At 32.1% G+C, this 17,201-nt stretch overlaps 1 protein-coding gene across 1 annotated transcript; it reads right to left on the reverse strand.

Moving 5' to 3' along the window:
* Window positions 1–14,896: 14,896 nt before the first annotated feature.
* LOC148233697 (uncharacterized) lies at window positions 14,897–16,291 on the reverse strand. The gene is made up of 2 exons (XM_088188640.1): window positions 15,542–16,291; window positions 14,897–15,469 (listed from the first exon to the last, which is right to left on the reverse strand). Exons 1-2 carry the CDS (start codon window positions 16,147–16,149, stop codon window positions 14,902–14,904), a joined length of 1,176 nt encoding a protein of 391 aa, XP_088044766.1. The 5' UTR covers window positions 16,150–16,291; the 3' UTR covers window positions 14,897–14,901.
* Between the last annotated feature and the right edge of the window lie 910 nt (window positions 16,292–17,201).

Below are 17,201 nucleotides of genomic sequence, written 5' to 3' on the forward strand. Positions count from 1 at the left end.
GAAATAGTTTCGACTATTATGAAATATTTATATAAATCATTTTAGTTAATGGTAAATCTAATCAAAACATTTTTTATAAATCTTATTTTATATAAAGCGTCTATTTTAATACTAAAAAAGTATTTAAGCTAAGCTGTTTTTTTTAATTATCTATTGTCGCGATATCCAAAATCTGTATTAATTACATCGTCATACAATACCTTTTACCGATTTCAATATTTTTATTATACTTTTTCACCGCATAACCATAGTGTTATTTTCCATTGAGCAAACACACAATACAAATCGCGCTCGTATTAAATCGCAATCAATTATTAAAAAGCGCGCTGCTTTCCATACGAAATCGCCGTATAACGATACAATATCGTTATATCGACAATTTTTCATCGCTTTTGTGTCGCATATGGCCATTATTGATCAATGAATCACGACACACACCCTTTGACACCCCATGCATTTTGCGTATAAATCGAATATACAACACACACACATAGCAGATGCTATAAATAGCACACACGAATCGTGCATTTTCCGCTTTATTTTCCCGTTATTCCATTTTCGCATCGGCGCCGGACCGTTGGAACATGATCGCTGGAACTTCTTATTGGACATTTGTATGTGTAAAAGGACTTTGTGCGCACGGAACGCTGATTTGTCCCGTGAAATTGATATAAGTCGATGGCGGAAACGTAATTGTCCAGAAGCGGAACAGAATTGGAGTAAAGCGATCAGAAATAAATCGTTGTTTATGACCACGAGTGTCGTGTCGTGACGTATTGTTTTATTTTATTGCTATATCAAACACGAAAAACAAGACGTACCAAGAAAATATCAGTTTTATTTTTCTGAATTGTATGTATGGATTTGTGAGTAACTATATGCAACAAGAACAAGCAACATTAAAATGAACTTTTTTCTGTAACCCATTTATTTTATAATAAAACAATAATGTAACAATAAATCTGTTAATATTAAAAATATTTTATATCTACTAAATAAATTTTATTTATACTGATTCCTGGAATGTAAAAAGTAAACAGGGAAATATTTAATTAATTTTAAAAAAATATTAAACTATAAAATAAATTTACCGTTTATTTTGCCAATTAAGTAATTAGTTTATACATTCATTAATAATACTAGGAAACCTATGTTTAATTTAAAAATATAAAGTATACAATATGCTTTAAAATATGTATTTAAGATGTCGTTTTGTATATGCAATTTTAGCAAAAATACATCATTTTAATTTTTTTATATTTACTTTTATTCCACAGACCTTTACACATAATCTAATCAACTTTTTTAGTTTAACGTATAATTAAGTATTTAAATAGTGTTTGGTCAACTTTTAACAAGTATTACTATCTTTATAGTCAATTTATTAGACCAAGTCTAGCCAAATTTTCTTCTGGCATCCGACTATTCGCACAATAGTGGTTAACGACTTAATTGGCCGGCACTAAAGGGTGGTTTTCTTTAATTGGGGGCGCCCGCTTTGAAATGTGGACGCCCCCGCTCGACTCGAGATGGATATACGTAGGAAGAGAGAGATACTCGTCCCTGTAATTTATCACCGCTAATAGGGGCCGAACCGTACATTTGTTTGGCAATTTATACTTTTGTGGACCATCTATACGCACACATGAATACAAAGGCTGTTCAAAAAGTTTCTGGACTTAATAAAATTGTCAGTAATACATTTTGTGAGCTCCGTATCAAAGTAATCTGCGCTTAGAATAAACCACTACATTGGATTCAGTCGTAACCATGGAATGACGCGAACGAAAACCGTGTTAGTGAGAAAACCGTGTTAATTTAAATTATTGTGTATTTTATAGCAACCTAATACTCTATGAAATTCCCTTATACTAATTCTATATTTTAAATATAAATGTAAAAATGATATCACAGATTAGGTGCGATCGTGAAAAAATGCGTATCGAGACAAGTGCAATATTTTTACAACAATGTATTTAAATAAGTGATGCCGAAAAAAGTATGTAAGTGTGCAGGAACTTTATGAACAACCCACATACACCCTTTCGCTTAATCCCGAACGTCGCGAATTAATCAAACGAGGACAACGTGTCCGTTTTAAGTCGGCGAAATTGCGGAGCCCGACACTCCCGGAGGGGCAGAATATTTTTTATACGTTTCAGGACCTTTATGTAATGCGTGTTGCCGGGGATGTAAAGGATTAGGACGTTATTAAAACGCACGCGGACGGGAGAGTTTTTCGGGAAAAAACAGGGGAGTGAAAAAATGCGGGTCCGAGAAATTTTTAACGAGTTGCCAAAATCCGAATTGTGAGCCCGAAAAACGCGAAAACCCTTTTTGGACTTTTTTTATGTATAAATATCTTAAATGAGCAAGTTTAAATCGGACATTAGATGGAAGGTCGGCATTAACTTGAGGGTTGGTTTTTTATTTTATATTTTTTACGACCTACTTAATTCAAAAGAAAATTATCTCAATAATATGAAGATTGCTGATAATATGAAGTGGTTATTATAATATTAAATTTAAAAAAAGGCTACTTTAGATATTGAATGTATAAATATATTTTACACTATAAATAAACTAAGTAAACTATTAATTTAAAAATTTTAATACAAAACTTAATAATTTATCTAATTAACTTTGCCAAACCAATCTAAATCCTAATACAATAATCATGAGTTAAATGATATATTAATTTCGTTACACTTCCAAAAATATATATTAAACATAAATTATATTAATATGCAATAAACTTACTTTTAAAAATAGACAGTTCATTTTTCGTTTTACAATTTTGTACCAACCTGAAACCAAAAAACAAACATATATTAGATATTTATTAAATATATTTTACATTTACAGGTACAGAATACAAACCCCAAAATATTAGATCATAATATTATAAATTAGTTATTTAAGATATCAAGTATATATTTCATTGCATTAATAATACTAGAGATCACTGAAATATTTTTATTAAAATACAACACATAGGTGAAGGGAGAAGCGCATAATATTTTTGGGGCATAATTTAAGTTATAGTGTATGAAGGTATATATTTACTTAAATTACTGAAACACACTAAATTTTTATTTCTGTAGATTGTACTATAAATATTATTATATACATTCACACCTCCGTAAAATATTATTTTAGTCATGCTCATTTTCTTTTACCTTTACACCCTTAATTGTTTGTTTCTTTAGTAATAAATTTATAAACTACAAAAAATCTGAAAACATATTATTTTTTATTTACGAGTATATATAAATACTAACACTTTTAAATAAATATATATTTTTAATTTTTACTAGTTTTATAATAAATACTTAGCTTTTAATTTTATTTTGGTAATAAAGCGCAATATAAGCAAAAAATTAATAAGAAAAGAAATTTATATTTGCTATTATATAACACATAAAATACTATGTAAGCTTGTATTACACGTTTTATATTTTTTAACGTGTTTCTATAATGTAAGAGTACATCTACAACGCATTTGTAAACATGACCTACATTTACATTTTCATTACATTAATCCTTAAAACGTTAACGATCTCATATTTCGTCCGTTATCAAGTTACATTTCACTCTCTGAGCGACTACTTTATTTTTCACGCACATTAAACATCTTGTTCACACGTTAAATTATTAAACGCGAATTCTCTAAATGACAAACGAAAAAAAACACACAACAAACATTCCTCAACTTCAACATTAATTTTCGGCCGGCGATAAACTTCCTTTTCGGAGAGAGAAAGGAAACAATAAAAACACACACATACATAAATTCATTATGCATTACAACATGCCCACTTTTTCATTATTACGTTGCTTTTCCAGAGAAAGAAAAATATAATTTTAATACGCCCACGCACAGCTTTTTATTGTCGCTCATTTATTATCATATGACCGACATGTGAATTATTTTTCGTCGGTCACTAGTTATTATCATATTTTCCACAGCAAATGGGAGTAATATAAAAATTCAAGTTCGTACTAATGATTTTTAATTATTATTATTCGTAAAGGTACAGTTTGTCTGCTGATTTTATTAAATATAATTTTATACAATAAGTTTCATTATTTGAGATAATAAATATTTATCAGTTCAACGCGTATTTCTTTAGTAGTAAAAGTTGCTATCATAATTATTACATTGTCCATATAGATCTCATTGCAATAGCGGATTTTTTATTCAGCATAATACGGCAATTAATAAAATTAAATAATACAATACAAACTCTATATCAAGAAACTAATTTAAGCCAAAAATATTTATTTACGTTTTTAAATCACTGAACTCAATACTGGCAAAATCATCAAACCTTTTTAAATACTACATTGCCTTTCCCAAGAAATAAAAAATACTCTCTTGCACAGCTTTTTACTGCCACTCACGTGAGCTTACAACCAAAGCTCATTTATTATCGAATTAACGACACGTGTCTTGTTTTCCGCCGGCCACTCGTTATTATCATATCGATCGGGTGCAATTTGACACGACAAAGGACCGTTTCGTCCCTTAGTAACGGTCGAACATATTAAATTTCAATGTTTGTCTTGAGAATTGTGAGATAGATACCGACCATCTGAGAGACTAAATAACGACACAAAGGCAAATAAACAATTTGTTAACCGTAAAAGTTTCCAAATTTAATATAAATCAACCGATAAAATAAGGGCTGTTTTTTGTCTGTTTTATTTTATACTTTTTCATGTACAAACATATATTGCTAACCAATCAATTTGATGTTGACCATGTTTTTGTTTGATCAGTTCAATTTAAACGGTTTTTATAACAGTTCGGTAATCACAAATTACATACATAACACCATAAATAATATAAATTCTGTATTTGTGCACGCAGTACTAAAACTTGTATATTTTCAATTATTAAAATGAAGCTTCCCAAAAGTCCGATTCAAATTAACATAATTATTCAGTCGCCCCATAAATTTTATCGCCCATCTGCCGAATATCGCGACCTTCTCCCTTTTTACCGTAAACGCCTAACAAAAGAATGAATTAATAATAAGATTATAATAAGTTGATTGTTTCGTTGCGGAGCTTTTAAAGAACCACACTGCGACAAAAAAATATTTTAATTAACTAATGTATGTATGTGCAACAAAAAAAATACTATCATGTAGAGCGCATAAGATATCATATGTAATATAAGTTTTATATTTAAAACATGTAGTTGTTTTTTTAAATTACAGTAAAGTGTAAATTCTGCATATGATTTATTTAGAATCTAAGCTAGAATAGTAGATACTGTACAGTTAAATATTTAATTGCTCGTACATGGCATGTCATTTATATTAAGGTTGGACACAAAGCAGTTAATTGATTACACATTGTTGCTTCCAAGTGTTTTGAACATATATTAAAAACTTAAATGTGTGTATATCCTTGAAATAAACTAGCATTATACAATTAAATTGCGTCTTAAATATAAAATATAAAATTTTTTACACAAAATATTTTATATAAGGTTTTTCTTGTGAGGTTCATACTTGTGAATTTCTTTTAAGCCTTAATTTTTGTTTTAAGCCCCTATGAGTGTGACTTTGTAGCATGTGAGACAATTGGTGAAATCTAGTTTTATTAGATTATATTACAATTGCGACAGACGATAAATGGCGATATGTTTTCTCCTAGCGGTGGTGAAGAAGTTGGCAACGGGATGATGTCCGTGGGAGGTCTTCGAAGATTTTGTAGGTAGCGTAGCAGCGACAATATAGCGGAGAAAAAGTCTTCTCTGTTACGGTGGTGGTCCCTCTCAGGATGTGAGCGCCCATGACTTCGTCTCTTCGAGTGGCTGCTGGTGACCAGGTTTAAGTATCCAGCGTTGCAAAGCTTGTTGACAAATCACCATCATGCAGCGATCAACCAACCAATAGGTGTACTTGTTTCTTAGAACAACGAAATATGTGTACGCCTTTAGAAAGCGACATTCGCTTAATGGACATTATCCAAGGTCGTATTGCATTGCATCGGGAAACTTGTGGATCCAGTGATCTATTATATTCGTGACCGTTTTTCAACAAATAAATATTAACGCAATGATGGAGAATATTTACAGTTAGAACATTTGCTTGTTATTTGATTTTTTCTAGTCGTAACTAAGGCTTTTGTGTGTGGTTCTATTCTTTACACTATTGTCTTTTTTTTTGTAGATGGATGATTATTTTTGTGGCAGTAAATTAACGTTAGTTTTGAGAATAAGACCCTTTCAACGTGCGCATCTGTGTGTCACACAAATTTAGTCACAATCACAATTTTTAAAATTATGCAATAATACAACTAGTCATCATTTTTTGTAGCAAAGTAAAGTGGGTCACGGGGTTTATTATGTAAATAATAAATATATTGCGCTCTAGATTTTCTACTTCTATCTGGACCAGTGGATGCAAAGAGAGAAGCGGTAGCTTCTGCAATTTTTGCTCGTCAAAAGTCAAATCGCCCTCTTCTTGGTTGCGGTCCAAGTTGAAGGGCACTAGAAACTTAGACACCTTCAACTCCGAAATGAAAGTTCAAGAATGAATGCTAGTAGTGTCAGAAAAACCCCTCAGACAAAGTGTCTGAGGAAAAATGAAAAGACGAAGTATTTATTGGTTACCCGCGCACAAATACGAGATATTTGTATGCATGATCCGCTACATAAAAAAATTGTTGTCTATTCTATTTTTAGTGAGGCGGTGGCGAGTTTCTTTTTGAAAAAACTGCGATTAGTCAAAAAACATGAATATTTTAATCCATTCTGATTTATATTATATGCCTTATGACTTGAACTGTTAAAATTTTTCTCACGGTAGTGGTCTCATTTTAACGCAAAAACGCTTAAATCACTTTATCACAAACTGAATTGTGCTTTTTATAATTCAATAGCAAAACTTAATTCGACTAATTGTTTATAGAGTACAAGTTTAATTCTGATTATAAAACCTACTGGCAATAAATATTAGGATTTAATTTGAGATAAATTTAAATAAAAAGGCAGTAAATATGATACTACTGAGATATGAATATAGACTTTAACAGAACTTTTAAATGGATTTATTATATCCTAATAATCATTTTCCGTTTTTTTTCCATTGCGTACTTTCTAAAGCATTTTAGTCTCAAGCACATCTATTTTTATATATACTTTTAAATTACCAAACATTTTAACTTTGAATCCTAAAGCTTTTCAATCTTTAAATAAGCATATACATGAAAAAACAGCCAATCGATACGATAGGTAGGCGGGATGGATTAAACCTAAATTTATTACTTTGAATGCAATAAATTCACAAATACACATACAGACACCACCGGAGGATCAACAAGCTAATATACAATACGCACAATATCTATATTGAAAACTGATATTAATCAAGATATTGCTTAAGCGAGTGCTTGCGATTATTATCGTATCTGTTAATTGCTCTGTGAATATTTTACAAGGTATGAAACGACGCCGTTATATAGATAATGCCTAATAATATTTCCAAAGTGATGAATATATATATATATATATACACATATATCCGCATTTCCAGTGGTTGTAAAAAAAGCTGCAATTAACCTCTGAATAAGAAAGGGGTGGTTTTGATACTCTGTGCAATTCGGTCCATTCAATAAGGGGGGCTTTTAAAAAGATAATCCAAAGGATAACATTCAAGAGAAAATCAATTACAGAAATACGCATCGCTAGAGATATTACTAAATATCATATAATCCGCAAAGTACGCAGCTATTATTGAATACAGACTTATTTGATCTATAAACCAGAGCTTTTTTTAATTATCTCCGTACCAATTGCAAACAACATATACAGGTTATTATCTATATGTTTAATACAATAATATTGTATAATGGGTAAGATTTTATAGTAGATCTTAAGTAAATCACAACTAAATTTAACTTACTAAAACATTTTTCACACAAAGTAGTAGAAATATCAAGAGTTAGAAATATTAATAATATAAATTAATTACCACAAAATCAATAAATCCTAAGAAACGTTAAAGTTTTAATGTTCTGATTTAAAACTCTGAAGCCGATTATTGTATGTTATTTGAGAAACAGTACAAAACAGCCATAAATTTGTTATTATATTTCATTCGCTTGGTGATAACCGATTTAAATTTTAATTATTCTACTTTTCAGTTAACCAGGAAGTGCTTTATATGTATTGTTCCAGATATTTATTTCGCCTCCAGGAAATTTTGAACAAAACATGTTTCTGTGCCACGATATCCCAATATTAATTTTGCTGCATATTCTATTAATATATATTATCATTATGTTTTTAATGTGTTCATGTCATTCTATTGTACACTGCTATATTTATTTCTGGCTAAAATAAGCCATTATTTGCTAATTCATACCAAGGGTGTCCAAATTTTTAGATTTTTTAGGCCATATCATATCAGACAATGGCCGCATATAGAATTTAATATTTATTTATGATCAAAGTGTGAATTAAATTACCAATATATAGATTTAACTTTACCTTTTATATAAAAAAAACACATAACGTATTATTTTTAATGTAAACAATAAGGTTGTTTTTCTAATACTAGTATATCAAAATTTAGTTCAATAAAGAAAGTTGGGGAGATCGTTATTTAGCTAAACGACATAGCTTCAACCTTTTATATATTAGAGTATCATGTATACAATATAAACAGGGTTTTTATATGCAAATAATTTGCTACACAGTATCGAATGCTTTTTCTATATCTAGCAGTAATAACCCTGTACTTTAATATTTTATCGAGCAAAATTTATGTTTTAATAGGACGATAAATAAGCAAAAATCTTATTTATTTAGTATTTTTATCTGATGAATTTTAGATGTGTTCTAGATGATGATAAAATACTCAAATAATAAGCATCCGATAAATATTTCACTTGAAGAGAGTATCTTCGAACGTATTATACTCTTTCATTGTTCGTATTATCTAAGGAAAAATAGAAAAAAAAATACTAATAAAGATTTTTATACTAAAAAATACTAATAAAGACATAAAATCTATAACAATAAGTCTGTAAATTATTATTTTTTTTCAATAAAGATCTACTATCGATTTACTGATATATTACAATACCTTGTTATATATATACACATTCTTAGTGATTGATAAACCAACTTGTCATCGTCAAAGATTGATATTATACTATTTGAGTTTTCATTTTATCTTGTGTATTGCTAATTAATAAGAGTCTCAACTAATTCAAATATTTATTGAATCAAAGGGCAGAAAATACTGCAGTTAACAATTGGATCAGTAAATAAGTGACGATCTGAACGTTTGTTTAATTTTGGCACAATTATTTCTCGGGGTAACACCGCGGTGCAATTCTCTCCATTCATCCCAGGACGCCTTTTAAAAAGATAAGCTTTTGATATCCTTTTTTGCCCTTTCGACCGTCTGCGACCTGCCCATTAACATTTGCCGATTTAAAGAGAATGCTGCGGGATAAGAGTGGCAATACTTTGCGCGAATGCGGTATGTATTATTATACCTGAAATTGCGCGATCGCAGCATCTGAAGCGAAACATTAATTCACATTTTTTTTAATGTAAAAATTTGTAATTGTCTGGTTTTTTATAATAATTCTTTGTCACGCAAATGTAAAGCGTTATTAAAAAATAAAAAACTGATAAAAAGTTATACAAAAGCGAAAATTCAGACATGGTTTTTAAATTTTAATTAAATAATCACAATTGTACCTCTTTGGGTCAATATAAAGGTCCAATAACATTAGTTATATATTTATGTGAGCATAGGATAATCTCTTTTTTAGGTCTCGTAAGTTCAGACGGTTTTAAGAATATTTCATTGAGCTATAAAATTTGTTTTAAACTGTATTATATTGGTGTAATAAAAAAGTTACAATTCCTTGAGAAATTAAACAATTACTCTTTTAAATTAAAAAAAAAAATATTATAAGACTTTTAATAAATATATTTAAATATTTTATAAAGTTATAATTACTTTGTGCGAGAAAAAATTAAAACAGATAATAGTAGATAACGATGCACAGCATCAAGAGAGCGTTGAATAAACGGTCCGGATAATAATAATTGCAATATTCGGTTAACGACTAACGTTTAATAACATCAACGACTCATTTTTAAGCTGAATACGATATCGCTTCACTAACAGCTTCAGAAAGTAGTTATGAAAGACCAGAGAAAGTATTTTTTTACCAAATAATACTATTATAAACTTAAAGTATGTCTCAAAAGAGTCTACTGCCTTGTGTTTCATAATTTTACAAAAAAAAATACAAAACTAGAATTAGACACCCGAGTCCTAGCGGCACTCATGTCGTCGTTCGTAAGCGGACATCTGCGTCCTTACGGAATTCAAACGGTTAATAAAACACAATGTAGATAGTAGTGGAAGCATTGGTAAAAACTATTGCAGGCTTCGAACTATATAATAAATGTACAAATAATATTCCTCGTTCAACAATCAGTAAGTGACGAGAAACAGATAAATCTCTTGCCCTAGATACAGGTGCATGAAATTAAGAGATCTCTACATTTACAGTAAAAAATGAATTTTTATAGTGCATAGACCCCAATTATAAAAAAAATATAAACTGTAGGAGACTTGCGTGCCTATGTAATTATGTATAAATAATTATTTAGGCTATTGTTTTTAAAATTTGATTTTAAATTATCTAATACACGTATTTTTTTGGTTATAGATAAAACATTAATTTTTTGGTTATAAATAAGTTATTACAAGTGTGATTTTGAACTTATATATATAATAATTATATATGCGTTTTTTTTACAAACATTGTTCTTCCTAATTTCTAATAAAATTTCCTCACTACAATCTTTTCAACAAAATAAATATTTGTCAAAAAATATGATTTTATTGCATAAGACATTGAGGGTCAAAAAGGACCTGTAAGAACAATGCGCGATTTTTCTACCTTCCGTCCGCCTAAATTAAATTTGTGAATATTATTTTTGAAATATGTTGTATTTTGTATCATACGCACCTTTTATATTAGCATGAAAGATATAAATCCAAATAAAGTTTTGTAAATATATTACATCTTGTACTGAATAATAATTTAAATGGTTAATATTATTAATAAATTTCTCAAGAAACATCTTCATGAAATTCAACTCTTAAAAATAAACACCCAAAGCAGTCTTTGATTGCCCAGTAAAACAATAAATACCCATACATATAAACCCCGAAACGTAGAATAGACCAAAGTAAACTCCGGGAATTGAATACTTTTAATCTTTTCGAAGAAACCCGTCCTTTGAAAATAATTTAAACGAAAACAATCATTACAAAGGATTATATCCGCAGAATGCCTAGGAATCGCGGCGAAGCACTTAAGGAAGCAATAACTTACTGCGACGGGTCCGCACGTTTTTGGGGCACAAAATTTAGCAAAACTCAGACCCAAAAACGAGGGTCCGACTTGTCAAGTTTAGAAGAGGGAGGCGCGATACAAAATTAAATTCGGTCGCGTTCATTAATAACGAACTTTCGCGTCAAAAAGGACGTCGCGCTTCGGGAAAACTGAATTTAGTATCAAATACAGGGTGTGCTCGACGTCATATCTAATCTGAGCGGCTAATAAAAATAAACTACATATTTTTACGACGTATTAAATCGATCACTATTGAGCATATTCATATTTAAATTGAAATATGTGCATATTGCATACAATATAAAAGATTTAGAGTCGCTGGAATTTAAATAAAATGCTAATTAACTTGCTCGAAATTGACTGTATTCTAAAACCAATTTTATTTTATTTATTTTATTTAATTAAAAGCTTTTAACGCTTAGTCTAGAAAACTCATTAAAAAACATGTAAGAACGAAAATTTATGAGAAAATTGACAATAATTTTAAATATTTATTAAATTAATTCATAAAAGGGTTTTAACACAGATGCATTATTTAAAGATAAGCGATATTAAAATATGCTAATAACTACATATTTTTTTAAAATATCGCGGTTGCTTGTTAGTGTATATTTTTTCATTATACATAATACATAAAACCTTTTACAAATTTAAAAAAAATCCAAAAAAAAAAAAAAAATTTTGGAAAAGAATGAAGCAGATGAGAAAAACAAATTATACAAAATACATAATATACAAAATAAAACACATACAAAGGTAAATAAACCTAGCCCTGTAGACCTGAAACTGATGACACTGTGATGAGCTTAACTGCATCAAAGCAATATGTGCTTAGGCATTTTATGTTTGTATTTAAATTTAAGTTTTGCTTTGTCGTAATCACCGATTCTTGAAATTAGTGGGTTTGCGTGGTCTCGCGAGATTTTTTTATAGTATTTTTCGGTTTGATAATAACAGTATTCTTTAATGGTAGGAATTAAATGTTTGGTGTGGAGTTTTTTAAGGTTAGTATAAAACGGTGTATTATAAATTATTTTTATGGCTTTATTTTGAATTACTTGAAGTTTATTAAAATTACTATTACTCGCGTTACTCCACACTGAACAAGCGTAAGTTAAAACAGGTCTGATTAATTGTCTATAGACTAGAATTTTATTTTTTATTGTAAGCGCACTTTTTCTATTAAATATTGATTTTAGAGCCGCAATGGCGCCGAGCCCTTTCGACCGGAGTTCAGTTATATGTTTATTGAATTTTAGTCTGGAGTCCAGGTGTATACCCAGATATTTAACGCTCGCTCTCCATTCAATGTTATGCCCTTGTTCACTTTTAATGGGTGCAGGCAAGGGTTGTCTACGTTTAGTGAATATTATTGCTTCTGTTTTGTCTTGATTAATTTTAATTCTCCATTTCATAAAATATTTTTTTAAGTTTTCAAGGGATTTTTGAAGTTTAACTGCAATAGGTTTAAGACCATAAGAACTAGTAAGGATTGCAGTGTCGTCAGCGTACATTGAGAGTTTAGTATTTTTTAACATTGGAATATCATTAGTATATAGAATGAAGAGAAACGGACCAAGTATACTTCCTTGAGGAACACCAGCTGGTATTTTACGCGGTGTCGAAAATGTATTATTTAGCGAAACAACATAGCTTCGATTCTTCAGGTAAGACCGTAACATGTGAATAATGTAATAGGGAGTTTCATATTTTAAAAGTTTATACATTAATCCATCATGCCATACTGTATCAAAAGCCTTTTCCATATCTAATAATAAAAGACCAGAACTTTTTTTCATATTAAAATCGGCAGATATGTGCTCTGTTAATCTATTAAGTTGATGCGTAGTCGAGTGATTTTCGCGGAAACCAAATTGCTCATTAATGAGTTTGCTATTAAGAGATTCCTTTAATCGAGATAATATAATTTTTTCAAATAATTTGCTAAATGAGGGAAGTAAACTTATCGGGCGGTAGTTAATTGGTATGTTATCTACTTTGCCAGGTTTTTTTATCGGATGAATTTTTGCCGTTTTCCAGATTATTGGGAAATATCCAAAAGATAAGCATGAATTAAAAATGTTATTTAAGTACTTAAAGCAAACAAAGGGAAGGTTTTTAATCAATATATTCTCTAATTTATCTATACCTGGAGCCTTTCTATTTGATAATCGTTTAACAATACTAAGAATTTCTGATATGCCGACTTGGTTAATGGATTTTTTATCTATTGGAGTTTTACTAATATCTTTAATTGCCCGGTCTACTTTATTATGGGTTTTTTGGTCAATGTAATTTTGCGTAAGTTGATAAGATGTAGAAAATGTCTCAGCTAAAATCTCGACCTTCTCCTGAGTCGTGTTAGCTACGTTGTTTCCGGTTTTTAAAGGTGGTATATTTGAGTTTTTATTTTTAAGCGATTTCGTCATTCTCCATAAGGAATTATCTCCCGGTTTCAAAGCTTTTAGTTTACGCGACCACGAAGCGTTTTTGATGTTTTGAATTTGAACGCGAATTTCATCAGTTAGTTTGTTAATTAGAGTTTTAAGTTGGGGCGATTTATTTTTGTGCCATTGCTTTCTCATATTATTTTTAATTTTAATACGTTTAATTATTTCTGGGGTGAGTTCTATGTTATTCCAAATATTTTTACGCGACGGAATTGATGATATTTTGGCCTGCTCGATCACGGATGTTAAGTAATGAATATCATCGTCAATAGTTTTAGTGTCATTTGAGGTATAATTCTGTCGTTTAATCAATACCCGAGACTCTACTATGCTTCTGAATCGCTTCCAATCAGCCTTTGCATAATTGAAAACGACCTCAGACACCATCTCGACCTCACCGTCCAACGTAAAGAATACTGGAAGGTGGTCCGAGGACAGAGCCTGGATGCAGTGCATGTTTGAAATCCGGGAATTACCCTTGACCAACGTTATGTCCAGAATTGACGGAGTCGTGTGGTTGGTAGGATAATGCGTTGGGGATTTCGGAAAATTTACAGTAGTGTCCGTATCGTGTAAATAATCAAATATTAATTTACCGGATCGATTCGCACCGGGGCAATCCCAATGCATGTGTCTCGCGTTAAAGTCTCCAGTTAATATCACGGATTCTCCAAGACGAAACACATCATCAAGGTCACCTCGAAGCAACCTGTCACCGGGAGAATTATACCCCGCGACAATTATTATTAATTTATTATCGTGTTTAATTTGTATCGCGACAGTTTCAAGATTAGTCGTGTTTGTTGTAATGCGCGCGTGTTTAATTGATTTTTTTACAAATATCGCGACCCCTCCGCCTGGCCTTGAGAGACGGTCCCTCCGGAGGCAGACAAAGTTCGGTATAAAAACGTTGACGTGTGGTTTGAGGTAAGATTCGGTGATTACGACAATATCAATTTTGTACTCACTGATCAGCAGTTCCAGTTCTCCAGTTTTATTTCGGAATCCGCGTGAATTCCACGTCAAAACGTTGAGCCCCACCTTAGAAGAGCACATCGAGATATTCGACCATCATCAAGGCGATCTCCATTTTGCTGGCACACTTTCCAGCCTTGGTCCTGATTTCTTGAAGGACGAGCAACATCCTGCGTAGCTCTGAAGTTGGCATTGTGTCTGAGAGGGGCTCCTCAGGCTGCCTGGTTTGAGGACGTTGTGGCGCCTTGTTTATTGGTGCTGGTGCGGCGCCAACCTGGGCGTTCCATGAAGTGGCTGATGAGATCACTGCTGGGGTGGTTGAGGTTTTTACCAACGCTGGTTTCGTTGGTTTCAGTGCAGGAAATTGCGCTTGCTCGAGGTTGAATATGTTGTTCGGCTGCGACGAGTGAACAGTGGGAGTCGGTCTCTGTTGTCTCTTCTGAGTTTTCTGTAAGTATTCTAACCTACGAGGGCAGTCCTTAAAATTGGCCGGATGGTCTCCTCCACAACCAGTGCAGATGGCGGGTGCTTCTCGGTCCTTCTTAGAGCACTCGTTCGTGGCGTGGTTTCCGGGGCATTTGACGCACCTGGGAGCTCGTTGACAATTTCTTGCAGCGTGGCCGAATTGTTGACACCTGAAACATTGCGTTAAATGCAACTTATTACGCTTGTACTTTTCAAGCGTGGCCTTGGTGAAGCAAACGTACCGGATGCTTCTTATAGTGCTCGTTGTTGTATTAGCCGGAAACTGGACAAGGTAGAGCCTGGAGTCTCCTTGTTTCTCGGTCTTGGTCTTCATTGCCGTCACCTTGACGACGCTAAGTCCTTGACGTTCGAGATCTGCGGCAATGTCTTCGGTGGGGACCTCTGGGAGCCCTCTCAGCACGGATTTCACTGTTTTATCGTCGTCGGCGGTGAATGTGTGAAAGGCGCGTTGGCCCTTCAGTCCATCCATTAACAACGCGCGTGCTTCAAACGACGCGCAAAGTACTGACACATTGCCACTTCCCGTGTATCGCAACGAGAAGTTCGATGTTTTTGTGATCGACTTAATTAAGTCGATCGTCTGGAGGTGTGTTCCCGTGATCTCTACGATCACAGGCGGTATCCTCTGCTGCTTCCTTTCGATCACTTCGGGAAGCTTTTCATACCTGTTTTGGCTCGTGGTCGGAGGCATCTTAGCATCCTGGGAAACTTTCGATGTCTTTTTGGGTACCTGCCACTCGTGGTCTGGCAGGCCTGAAGTTGATTGTGAGGCGTTTAGGTACGCCTTCAACGTTCCAAGAGAACGCTTGCGCGTCTGCGCCTTCTTCATGGCGCTGTCTTTGTAGCTAATTGCAGTGGGCGTGTCTATCGTTGCAGAACGGTAGCGGGGGTGTCCTTCGTACGATAACGGAGCGAAGCGCGAATGCGACCGCTCGCGTCAACAGCACAGAGTGGACTGATTTTTTTTTCATTATAAACTCCTGGTTACTCAAAGGTGGCGGCTAAACTGGACCAAATTTAACAATTTAAGTGAAAAAGCTGTTTAGCTGCCTTTCTCCATACTACTTATTGTGCTAGATTATCTGTGTTTATTTGAGATACAGTATAGGATATGAACTCTAGTGTAGTTTTAAGTCAAATATGAAAGCAACTGAAAAACGAGATATAAAAGAAGCTTTTTACTTATAAAAATGTTTTTACCTCATTCAAGTAAATAACATCACTATTATTTTAAAATATTTTATAAAATATATTATTTATAACAATATTGGATCATTAAAAATAATAATATGGCTATGTATTGAAGGTTTTTTAAGCTATTCACGAAAACAAACTTTGTTTGAGCTGTATGTATATAGTAATTAGTATATCATTAATAAAAAAACAACACAACGGGTCGTTTTCTCGCTTGGTACCTTTGTTCAGCGTTCCTTTTTGTCTTTTGACCTTAAGTGACACAAATTTGTATGAAAACATTCGCTTTAAAGGTCATAATCTCCATAGCGTTCCAAGAAAACTCGACACCAAAAAAATAGGCACACAAAACAATATTTCATTATATTAAATCGTGATTTATTAATTTGCAACGGTTATACATACATAAATAATTGTACACAGTTTTTTTATAATATCACGTACAATTAAATTGCATGTCTCACGTAGAGGTTTTTATTTTTATGTCCATTGGCAAACATATAACGATAATAATATCAATTAATAATGTAATGGTTTAGTTGGGTTCTAAAGAAACAATGAAAAATTACCGTTCATCTATGTAGTAATTTAATAAATATATTCAGCAGAAAGCTGGCAATTACTATTATAATTGAAATAATATATAATACGTAATTGAAATAATATGTAATACAAAGTAGCAGACGT

Source organism: Plectrocnemia conspersa, unplaced genomic scaffold, assembly GCF_051122295.1.
Source record: "Plectrocnemia conspersa isolate PC_06_02 unplaced genomic scaffold, ASM5112229v1 ptg000007l, whole genome shotgun sequence".
Classification (NCBI taxonomy): domain Eukaryota; kingdom Metazoa; phylum Arthropoda; class Insecta; order Trichoptera; family Polycentropodidae; genus Plectrocnemia; species Plectrocnemia conspersa.